Below are 12500 nucleotides of genomic sequence, written 5' to 3' on the forward strand. Positions count from 1 at the left end.
CGTAAATCTAAACCGATATTCAACATCTCGAAATACGAGCGTGTCAAAGCAGAAGAGAGATTGTCCTTTTATTTCCGTCATTTCCTTAAGACGTAAAAGTACCGTCATAAAGTAGCTTACATAAATACACAATTAAAGTATATTTTGTATACATGGTTGTTTTAAATCCATTCGGAATATTCCTTTATGGTTTCAAATGGATTTTGGTCGCGATTCAGGTAATATTTATGGAGTTTTACCCTTTTTTGGGAATTGCACGTGACTGAAGGGGTGGGGTTACGGAGTCCCTATTTTTGCCGTATTTTCACCTTTATTTTCTCTTCTAAATCAGTTGAAAAAAGGTAATGGTATGGTGATAATTATAATAAGGTATTTAATTTACTTGGAGAAAGTGTGTTTTAATTTTTTTATTCCACAGGGAAGGAGAAATGACAGATTTAAGGATATTGCTTTAGGTCTATATTTCTCTTGTCATTTTCTGTATTTATTTTTGTTCTTGGACTTAGAACAAATGTCATGTTAATTTGTTATAATTCCAGAAAGCTCCATTTCAGTTTTTTTCCTCTTTTCTTGAAGTTTTAAGGAGTTCACAGAGACTGAGTAGCAGATAATTGTCAATAAATGTTTGTCATCTTAATACTTTGGAGTAGAAATTGGTCAATGATTGTGAAGTGATGGAGAATAGAGTATTATTTTTGCTTATATGTATATGTATAAGCTAAACTGGAGAAGATGGAACAATAAGCAAGTTGTATCCATTTGTATAATTTCTAAATTGGATAATGGTTAAGATCATGAGATAATTCCGTCTCCTCCACACTTCCAGTTCGTCCAAAGGCCAACATTCCTTCCATTTTGTATATTTGACGCAATAGAGTTGAGTTTGGTTCCTTGTTCAACTCGAAATTGGTAAACAGGTTGTTTGCTTTTGCTGAAGCACCAAGGCACAGATCTGTGGACATTGACGTGTTCAATGGCTCGGTGGGCTCAGGCACCAGAGTACTCGTCTCGTGTTGGTGAGTTCAAGCCTCTCTGGCGTTCAGGAGATAGACACTTGTTTTCGATGGAGGTCCACCACCACGTTGCTGGCGGCAGAGTCCTGATCTGCTCTGAATGGCTGCTGTTCAATACAGCTGAACTCTGATAAGCTGACGGGCATGAGATGTTGGAACTCTGTAAAAGGTGTCCGAAGTGTCGTTGAATGCAAGCAAAAGATTCAACTATGTCAAGCACACTGGAGAGATAATGACCTATAGAACCATATTTATTGTTCATTTATGAGGGATTGTAAACTTCCCATTAACTTCTTCAGAATATATTTATGATTACCCCTCCCCCCCCTCATTAGTGGCAGTTTATGGGTTGAAAATTACTTTTGTTTATTTATTTAAAGGGTATTTTAGCTTTATTTATTGAGTCATGGAGTTGTTTTATTCATTTAGACCATTTGCTTTGACCAGAAATTGAGATGTTAGAATTTTGTCGTTTATATGTAGATTCTTCAACAAACCGGTCAGTTTGCTTCTTGTATAAAGATTTGAGTCCTGGATTTGTATTGATGGATTTTAAAGCGAAAGTTGATTTTAAAAAGTTAGTTCTAGAAATGTACAAATTATAGTCTTCTATGTATATGCCGATAATGATACTAATGATTGTATATATTTTTAAGAACTTTGATCGTAGTGGTAATTAAAAAAAAACAAAAAACATTGCTGCTTGTTTTACCTCTGTGACTGCGTGTGGCCTCCATGCCTCTCGGTGCTCCAGTAAAGTCTAACCTCCATGTATATATTGACAAAGTAGACTTTGTTGATCTCCCTGAGGTTTTACAAGCTTATATATCCAAGCTCTGTGTCGACATATGTGTGTGGTGGAAGTTTGCGAGCTTTAGCAAGAGTGGAGATGATCATTTGTTAATGTGTTACTGTCAGCTTTGCTAGAATATTTCCAACATGTCCATTTCAGGTCAGAGCAAGTTTTAAGGGAATTTACTTTTTCTGGCTTTATTCACATCATTATATATATATATATATATATATATATATATATATATATATATATATATATATATAATGTATATATATATATATATGTATGTATGTTTGTATGTGTGTGGGTGGGTGGGGGGGAGGGTTGTGTCTGTGTATATATTCTGGTTTTATTCACCCTAAATATAGTTATCTGGATAAAAGATTTTTTCTCATGAGAGGAAAAAAGAAAAGTAAAGAAACCAGTATGATAAGTCCAGTGGGTGGAAGGAAATGAGAAGTAAGGGGTTATCATTATCATGTCATTCCTGTTGGTGTTATTCACTAATTTGTGTCTGAAAATGAAGGTTATGCATGAAGAAATCTTTGAATACTGTATTTGCCATTAGAATCAGATAGAAAAATACTTGTATGTGTGATTACAAGAACCAACACTGGTAGGACATGTACCTGTGTTCCTTGTCCTTAGGTATCTAGTCCGTAACCTAAAGTAAATTACATTAATCTAACACCAGCCTTGGGACAACAGGGAAGAAGGAACACTGAGTGGACCTTCTCTTGTTGTAGGCCTATAACTCTGTACAGAGATAGCCTAGGAGAAAAAGTGAAAGTGGTGGAAGGAATTTGTATCTTGTCAACCGTGATTCCGCGAGAGTGGATGTACTTAAGGTTGTATGTAAGTGTTAATTAGGCTCGTGTCTGTATTTATCACCTGTGAAGGAAGTGATAAGATAACTTTTTAAGATAAATTGAAGATGTTTGGGCATAGTCTCTCCTGCACAGTACTTTATCTACACTGAAGTCAGGTCTTGATGTACAGTATATTAGCTTTTATTGGTAATAATTGTCTATGTTAAGAATTTGTGATGATTCCAATTGATTCCCATAGTTCAGCTATTGTGAAAATCTTTGAGAATAATTCCCTATTTCTCTCACATGGGCATTTTGGAAAAAGTTCAGGATTTTATGCTTAGGAGATCACCGTATATCGGGTGAACAGGCTAGAGCTAAATGTTTAAAATAGATAAGTAGATCCTCAGATGACTATGAAAAAAGGAGAGATAAGATTTTGCAAACTGAATGAAAAGGAATAGGTAATATAATGAGAATGAGGAAATTATTTCTTTCTTTCTTTCTTTTATTTAATGTATTTCTTTGTTACAAATGAATTGACTTGGATGATGATGGAGACATATTGGTTTTTCCCATTTCTGTATCTTATATAAATGCAGCCATTTGAACTAATTGATATCTTCTTTGCTTCAGACACAGTAATCCCCCGCCTTAGTGTAAGTTGTGCTATGGGAGGAGCGACTCAGGCCAAGCCCCTAAACCCCGCAGAGGAAGAGTTTGAGGTCCTTGACGTAAGAGGCACAGCGCGCTCCAAGATGTCGTGGATCCAGCAATTTGTGCAGGACTTGACCAGGGAACCAGTGACCAAGCAAGTGGTTGTTGGTGGTGTGTCAGGATGGTTAGTGTGTTTGCGGGTAGATTAGCCCCTTGTTCTGTTGTGGTTTTAGGACTAAGTGAAGAAGTACAGATTTTCACCAAGAGCAGTAGATATTTAGTTGTTCTAGATATATAATTGGCATTGTGTGTGTGTGTGTGTGTGTGTGTGTGTGTGTGTGTGTGTGTGTGTGTGTGTGTGTGTGTGTGTGTGTGTGTGTGTGTGTGTGTGTGTGTGTGTGTGTGTGTGCGCGTGTGCATTTAAGTGTGTACGTATGAGGGAGAAGGAGAAGGAGAATATTTGTACTCCATGGTGAAGGATTAGTCAACATATGTTCCAATCTGAAGGCATGGTGGCCTTAAATGGCCACATATTTTTTGTTTTATATAACTCTAAATAAATACATGACTTATGCAATGAATTTGACAGATGGCAAGCTCAGTTCCTCTGTCAATGAGGTCTGACACTTCAAAGCAATGGGCTTGAACAAACCAAAACTATTTGAGAAGATCATAATGCACGTAGAGCAGCATAGCATGTCTTACCAAGACAGCGAATCACAAAGAATTCTAATCATGAACTCCCCTGAATCCATATGGGAAAAAAATAAATGTACACTTCAGTGAGTGCATGCTGGGAACAGTGAAGGAACTTTTGGAATATACTCATGGCTAAAGAATCTCAGCAGCGCCAATTAAATTGACAAGGGGAAATTGTGGCTGTAAGGTAGCAAACTGTGCTTGCAGAACATAAGTGTATATTGTGTTGATTTTACATGTGGTACATGCTGACAAATAATTTTATGGCCAATGTCATAGCTATGCAGGTTACATCTTGAAGGTGCTTTACAAGATATGGTCCGTGAACAACCTACAAGAGGTCTATTGGCCAGCTCCCAAGAACCACGTGAGATTAATGACAGGAGAAATGTGAGAATTGGTCAAAATGGCCAGTTCAGTTACCCTCTTGTTATAATCGTGGCCAAGTGAAAGGAGAAAAATAGTTGCAAGGAACATAGCCACCCACTGGTGATTGTAATTGAAACAAGAATTGATCTTGCTGCTGCAACCAGACACAGAGCATGACAAGAATCTTCCACACATTAAGTAAATATATCAGCAAAAAGTGACCTGGACAGAGACATCTAGGAACAGGCAAAGGATGGTGGGGGAAAGAGACTTTTGACATAGCCACTGCCACAAACCACAGAAACATTGAAGATGTATAGTAGTGTGATTCATGCAAACAAGTAAGACAAGACACATAAATGTATGATCTCCAGACTGAACTCTTATCTGTAAGAGGTCATGCAGTACATCAGAAATAACGATGAGGACTTTAAATGTATTTTATATAAAAAGCTTGAATCCTGAACTGTGCCTGTAACACATTTATGCCATGGAACACCAAAACAGTTAATGTAATAAAGATGTGTATAACTAGAGGACTGTGTGGTCTAAGAAAGCACACAGGACAAGAGAAACAATCTCTGAAATTTTAGATACCAAGGAGAGAAGGGAAAACCTTCAATGTGGTTTATAGAGGAATGAATCTTAGAATGTGCTGCTCCTTGACATAGAGGTGAGGCAACATGACACTCCTCACACTGGAATCAAGGAGGTCAGTCAAGGGAAGAGAATAGTATGATAGGAAGCTGTAATAGAGTGTAACCTAAAATCAATGCCTAAAACAACCATGAAGAGAAAAAGACAAACCATATGTTGAAAATAACACACTGACCAGCTTATCAGCATCAGAAATATAAGATGGTATATTACTTGTCCCTCATGACACAGTAAGGGAGTAAAAGGGACCTTGCCCAAATGACATATCATGATAATGCCCAACACATAGGGTCTTAAAAGACACTTCTACAGACTTGGAAGACCTGGAGAACCCTCTCCTACTGCATACTAACCGATAGCAAGGGCAAGAGACCAGCTGTCATTAACCCATTGGTGCTGGGTGTCACATATGTACATGCCATGGCTGTTGTGGACCAAACGCAAGGGGCATCATGCCATGCCCATTCCCACGCTACTGGCTTGTTGGACGGAGGTTGTTTTTCTCCACTAGTAGCGGCTTCATTTATATGGTAAAGATTTTAGGCAATGGCACCTAAAATGAAGGTAAACCTTCAAAATTTTAATATTTTTATAAATTTTAGAAAAATAAAAGCTTTTAGGTGCTATATGTCACTCGCAAACTACCGATCGAGCCGGGCGCAAACAGGGGAAACTGCCAGTGCGCGCCAACAAGCCGGCGCATACGTAAACTTGACAAAATTTTTACCCGTTGCTGATGGGTTAAGGCAAACGTACCCAAAGATCAGGAAGGTGGATGAGAAATTGGAAATATGGAAAAGCACAAAAGCATAACTTGCCAGAGAAGAGGAAAAATGTATATGCCTGATAAATTCTGATGTACAGGAACTCTGAATTAAATAGTAATCACTGACTGATGACAGTGCTGGGGAAAAATGTATGTAGAGATCTAGTTACTCATATTGGAGAGACAAATGCCCTCAGAGGAAGTTTGTGTAGAGTGACATGCACACTTCATTCATGGTCAAAATTTTCAGACTTGAGGCTAGAGTGAAGAAAAGGAAGGGCAGAAAGTGTTAAGGACTATGGAGAGTAAATAAGTGGATAGCATTGTTTCCCACTGTCTTGTTAAGACATGCTATGCAGCATCACCTGCATAAGGATTTTATCAGGTTGAGGCTCATCATTTGGACATCCAGTTTTTTTTTCCAAATCTCAAGGTCAGAGAAAATCTATTATGAATGTTTTGGTATATTCAAGGCAACACTGATGTTGAGTAGATAATTTAAAATACATAGTAAAAAGCAAGGATCTACCACGTCTATTTTTATTGCTTTCGATATTACTTATCAGTTGATAAATGCTGTAATTAGAATGATACTAATGGTGATGTCTGTAAATCATGTATATAAAAAGTACTGTATGACAATGATATGATTCATAAGATAATTATATTATTTATATAATGTTTTAAGAGAAATATAACTTTGTAATCATGCAAAGACCTAATACTGGAACCTGCACATACGGCTGCACCAGGAATGGAGACAATATCCAAGGTCTGGTGAAGTGAGGATGAGGAAAAGAAAAAGCCAATCACTCATTTTTTTCATCGCAGGGTCGTTGGTTACCTGTCCATGAAAGTAGGGAAGGTGGCTGCAACTGTCGTAGGAGGAAGCATGATCATTATGCAGCTGGCAGCTCACAAAGGATACATCAAAGTAGGTCCTTTTTCTCTGCTTTTCTTTGATTTAAAGAGAGATGTAGACACATTAATATGATTTGATGGTTGTGATACGTAGAACATTATTTTTTCTTTATCTCCTTTCTTCCTGTTTCTAATTTTCTTTTTCTTTCTGTTTTCTTTCTGTGAATATTTGTTTTGTCTTTTGCATTCAATTGTAATAAAGCCACAGTTATTTAACCCATTGGATCAAGATGCCTCGCATGTGGTCCCAAGATCCAAGCATTAGGTTTACTTTAGTGGCGACTCTCCTAGGTGTGCGGCTTATAATCCCAGCCCACCGGAACTATCGTGTGCATTATCAAGACTCCATGCCTCCCCTTTGCAGTGTTATTATCTCTTTTTCTGTACAAGCATTTTTTGCAATTTTCAAATGTTTATATTTGTCAATTGATAGGTTGTATCAAGATGGTAATAGACTGGTTTTATTACATTGACTTCATATCATCTCTGTAGATAGTCCATAACTCTGCAATTTCAGTAACATTAAATTAATTTTGTTGTGTGTCTTTTTCTGTAATATTAAGTTTTCTGTAATACACCCTTTGCCAAATTTTTTGCATTGCACCCTTACCCCTAGTCATGACAGGAACAAGTAGAATCTAGGGCATGGGAAAATGTTCCACCCTGGAGCTAGTGCTCTTCCACTCATGCCATGGCTAGTAGATAGTACACTCCACACTCATTTACCAATGAAAATATTGTAAGAGCCCCATCCTAAATGCCCACTGAGTCTAATCACCCTCCAAGAGCTTTGTGTTCTCAGGGAGAATCATTCCTGTCACCCTGGCCTACAGCCAAAATTCTCATGACAGCGTGCGCCCCTCAGCCAAATTCTTTCATGACAGCGTACTCGCTTCACCTGGCCCTCAGCCAAAATTTTTTCATGATGTGTTCTGGGATTAATCCAACGGGTTCATTCACGTCAAAATGGGATCTGCATTTATTCATATTGATTAACATGACATATGCTTTTGCTACAAGAATTGTACATTGCTGATATATATCGTGTTGTAATGATGAAGATTTAGAAGTAAAAGAATAATGATGTTTTTTTTTCATATTTCTGTTTGCATCATATGTCAGTTATGGTCTCATTGGATTGAGCTAATATTGTGTTAAACCAGACTTATTATTGCTATTCTTGTATTTATTGTTCCTGTCACTCTTCCTTTTCTTTGTTCTCTTTTTTTTATCATTACTAGTATTATTGTTATTATTGTTACCATTATTATCATTATTATTGTTATTGATATTGCTATTATTATTATTTTATTCCTCCTATTCCTCATAATCCTTTTGTCCATTCTCCTCTTATATTTCTTCCTCCTCTTCTTCATTTTCTTCATCTTTTCTCCACTCCTCCTCCACCTACTTTGTTTTATCCTTCTCCTCTCCTCCTCTCCTCCTCCACAATCCTCAAACCAGTCTCGGTCTCCTTCACAGGTCGACTGGAACCGCCTCAACAAAGACCTCGAGAAGAACGCCAAGAAGCTGAAACGGGAAGTGGAATCCAACGTGAACGGCAGTGCAGCAGATCAGGTGAGAATGGACCTTCGGTTTATTTTTAAGTGTTTTATTTCCATTCTTTATTGTTTCATTTTTACTTGATTGTTTGTTATTTTATTTTTATTCGATTTTTGTTATTTTGTGAAATTAGATTCTTTATTGTTTTGTTTTTATTAGATTCTATATTGTTTTGATTTATTTATAAGTTTATCATTCTGTTATTACATGTGTATAAATCTTGAAGTTATTCCTTTATTTTTATGATGTGATTATATTTGGAGTTTTTTTTATGTAGTTTATTTATTTTTTTTTTTTTTCTATGGGTGTGCGATTTGTTGTTGGTTTTTTGCATGTATGATATGGTTTTTGTCTTTGAAAGAATGCATTTTGTTGGCTTGTGTGTATGTGTGTCTGTTTTGTGTCTTTGTTAATGTTTTTCATTTTCTTTTCACTTCTTTTCTTTTTAAGAGATAGGAAGTAGATCCCCCCTTCTTCTTCTTCCTCTTCCTCTTCTTCTTCTTCTTCTTCCTCTTCTTCTTCTTCTTCTTCTTCTTCTTCTTCTATATCTTCCTCTTCCTTCTTCTTCTTCCTCTTCTTCTTCTTCTTCCTCTTCTTCTTCTTCTTCTTCTTCTTCTTCTTCTTCTTCTTCTTCTATTTTTTCTACTTCTTCCTCTTCCTCTTCTTCTTCTTCTATATCTTCCTCTTCCTTCTTCTTCTTCCTCTTCTTCTTCTTCTTCCTCTTCTTCTTCTTCTTCTTCTTCTTCTTCTTCTTCTTCTTCTATATCTTCCCCTTCCTTCTTCCTCTTCCTCTTCTTCTTCTTCTATATCTTCCTCTTCCTTCTTCTTCTTCCTCTTCTTCTTCTTCTTCATCTTCTTCTTCTTCTTCTTCTTCTATATCTTCCTCTTCCTTCTTCTTCTTCTTCTTCCATCTTCTTCTTTTTCAAAGAGAAAGGATTTCTTTTCTTTTTTAAGAAATAGGAAGTAGATCCCCCCTTCTTCTTCTTCCTCTTCTTCTTCTTCTGTATCTTCTTCTTCTTCTTCTATATCTTCTTCTTCTATATCTTCTTCTTTTTTCTTCTTCTTCTTCTTCTTCTTCAAAGAGATAGGAGGTAGATCCCACCCGACCCTCCCCCATCCACTATCATCTCCGAATCATGTAGATTGAAATGTTAGTTTTAGGGACTGAATTGAGGTGTCATGCTACCACCGCTAGTATTATTAATGTTGGATTCTTGCTACAATTGGTCATTAACTTCTCCTTCAAGGCTTCAGCTTAGTTTTACATTGCCAGGAAGAATTTATTGTGAGAATAATCATTAAAAATAAAAACAATTCAATTTTCGATCTTAGCGGGAACAGTTTGCCTGGTTGAACTTGGACTCTGGTCTGGTTTTAGATTTTTGTGTGTTTCTTGATTTTCTACTTTTGATTTGTATTTTTATTCGTATTCATATTTTTATTGGTACTGATTTGAATATTGTTATTTTTTCTTAGTTCTAAGCATATCATTTTACTGATTTTAGCTTTTTGATGATAGTTTTTCTTTTTTCCTGAATATTTTTTCTTCAGGGTACTACTTCTAAAATTATATCATTCCCCGGGTATTCCAAACACAAAAGCCACACAGTGTACCCATGAAATAAGAATATAAGTTTTAATGTGTGAAAATGTGTATAGTTTCTAATGGTTTGGAAATGGGAAGCACCAGATAATTACAACTGATTACATGATGAGTATTGACAGAGTATATTTATTTTGTGGTGGGGAATTTTGGGCTCTTTTAACTGTAAAATTTTTGTTGTGTAGGTTTGTGTCTGTTGCTATGATTATCTTTGCAGGCCTATGTGTACTTTTGTGTGTGGGTGTGGGTGGGTGTCTGTGTGTGTAGGTGTGGGTTTATCGAGAGAGAAATAGTGGAGATAGAATGCAAATTAAATAATTTTAGCATAAAAAATCAGAATAGTGAGTCGAGAGTGATTTGTTGAGGATTCTTATTGGACCAATTAATAATGAACTCGCCCCCAAAGAATTTAGCTAAACTATTAAGAAAGGGCTTTTTATTCTTCCTTTTCTTTTCTTTTCTTTCCTTTCTTCATTTTTTCTTTTAACCATAGTGTCACATACTGCATATCAATGTGTTCCTCAAGGGTACTATTGATTATGTTGATTAATGCATGATTTGAAAACTTAAAAAGAAAGCCTTTATTTTTATTTTATTTTTTTTATTTTTTTTTATTTATTTATTTTTTTTTTTTTAAGTATTAAAACTATTTTTATTTCAATAATTGTTCTTTCTTCTCAAAAGTCAAAATTTCCCTTAAAACATATATATCTAACATTAACATTTCGTTCCAGAAGGGATGAAGCTTAAACAAGGAATAAAATTGATTAATAGAGTTAATTTTTCCCAATAATGATTTTCTCTTATTAGGAATTGTTCCCCTCGTAGCGCTATTGTTAGCATCAATTTCCATTCGTCTTCACTCGTAATGTGTTCTTGTTCATTGATTTTGGATTCAGAGCTTTACCCGTATTTCCATGTTGCTTATTTTATGATTTGTACGTGTGTGTGTATGGTTTAAGAATAGGATATTGTTAAGATTAAGGTTTCTTGAATTTTCGGAAATATATATACTCAATTAGAGTTTATAGAATACAAAATTGTTGACTTTTTTTTTTTCTTCTTTTTTTCGTTATTGGAATGAAAGTGAGAAAAATCTGAAATTCAGTTGTTATCAATTTTTAGTGTCCTGTTGGTTAATTTGAAGCTGTTATATATATATTTATTTGTCCAGTAAGATTGTTGTAGTTGTACTTCCTGCTAAGATTTGTCCTGTAATTTTAAGTTTTCAAAGTCTGTAGTAAAAGATTTTATTGACTTTGAAATTGTCAGATAATTTTTTAAGAATTAAAAAGAAAGATAATAGAGTGTATTTAAAGTGCATGGATGGCATTATTTTAATTATTGTTGTTCCAGTCTGATTACATTTTTTTATAGGCAACTTTTATTTTTTGTGTGTATTTCCGTGCAAGAGGGTTGAGTGTAAGAACTCCATCTTTTCAGGCGGTGCGTTTTGCCCGCGAGAACATAGTGTTGGCCTCAAGCTTTGGTGGAGGAGTCCTGTTGGGTATAGCCTCCTCCTAAATCAGTTGTAAGTCAAAAAGAGAAAGTCTTTTACCGCACTACCTCTTAAGTCAGTTGTAAGTCAAAAAGAGAAAGTCTCGTATCACATTACCTCTTAAGTCAGTTGTAAGTTACCGAAAAGCCCACAAAAATGGTTCCCTATGGCAGCTTACCTGAACTTTTGAGAGAAAGAGAGTGAGAGAGAGAGAGAAAGTGTAGACAGTTTTGATTTTGATTTTTCTTTTACTTTCTGTTATTTTTTAAAATGATTTTTTCGGCAAGGAAATTGAGCCCCTTCTTCCCCCCTTTCTGTGTTTCCAAACTGTCTATATTTTCCTCTTCTAACAGATAAGGAGTAACAGTATCAAGGTAGGACGCTCTCACATGGGTCTCCTTCATTCCCCTTTTAATGCTTTCAAAATTCAAACAAACTAACTAATAATCTCTGTATAATATGATTACTAACTCTGATAGATTCTGATAGAGAGTGAAAAGGAATGCTTTATGATAATTTTCATGGAGTTCTTATATTCAGAGTAATGGTGTGGTTGTTTAAGTTTAGTTTTATTTTAGGCAATTCATTTTTTTCTTCTTCTTCGTCTTTTAATTTTTAGTTCATTTATTTATCCTAATTTTCTGTAGCGTCTTGATATGAGTGTTGTTTTATTTTTTCGTGTTGTATGTTTGCACATGCATGCTCTCATGTCCTTCATAATGTTTTAAATGCATGCAAATGTCTGAAATTTGAATTGTACTTTAGAAAATTCTGAAGTAGGACCAGTATCTAACTTCTAAGAAAAGTGGTATTTCTCATATGCTTTCAAGTTCTGATGATCAAATGGAAAATAATATGAAGCTACTTAAATGCACGTGAGCTATGTTTCTAAAGTAGTGTGTGTCTTCGGTTGATATTTTCCAATTGCATAATGTTAAAATAATACAATCATTATTATACCCTTCTTGTTTTGGAGTAAATTGACAACATGGTTTGACCTATGATATCAGCACTATTACTTAATGACAGTACAATGGTATGCATATATATCAGTGTGAATCACTTGAATGAAATTTAATGTTTGGGTAACATCTCAAGGAAAAGTTTTTGTCAGACATGAAGAAATAGTTTGTTATCAGATGAACTACA

At 35.5% G+C, this 12500-nt stretch overlaps 1 protein-coding gene across 2 annotated transcripts in view; it reads left to right on the top strand.

Annotated features, from left to right (window-relative positions):
- The window catches only part of LOC113826832 (FUN14 domain-containing protein 1A), a 14070-nt gene that overhangs the window by 147 nt on the left and 1423 nt on the right, over nt 1-12500 (top strand). The window contains exons 2-4 of one of the 2 annotated variants that reach the window (XM_027379723.2): nt 3255-3459; nt 6598-6700; nt 8152-8265. In XM_027379723.2, the coding sequence (XP_027235524.2) occupies nt 3290-3459; nt 6598-6700; nt 8152-8265 (387 nt within the window). In that variant the 5' untranslated portion in view covers nt 3255-3289. The remainder of the gene's footprint in view (nt 1-3254; nt 3460-6597; nt 6701-8151; nt 8266-12500) is intronic. The other variant, XM_027379724.2, reaches the window with a different exon arrangement.

This window comes from Penaeus vannamei, chromosome 8 (genome assembly GCF_042767895.1).
Source record: "Penaeus vannamei isolate JL-2024 chromosome 8, ASM4276789v1, whole genome shotgun sequence".
NCBI classification, from domain to species: Eukaryota; Metazoa; Arthropoda; class Malacostraca; order Decapoda; family Penaeidae; genus Penaeus; species Penaeus vannamei.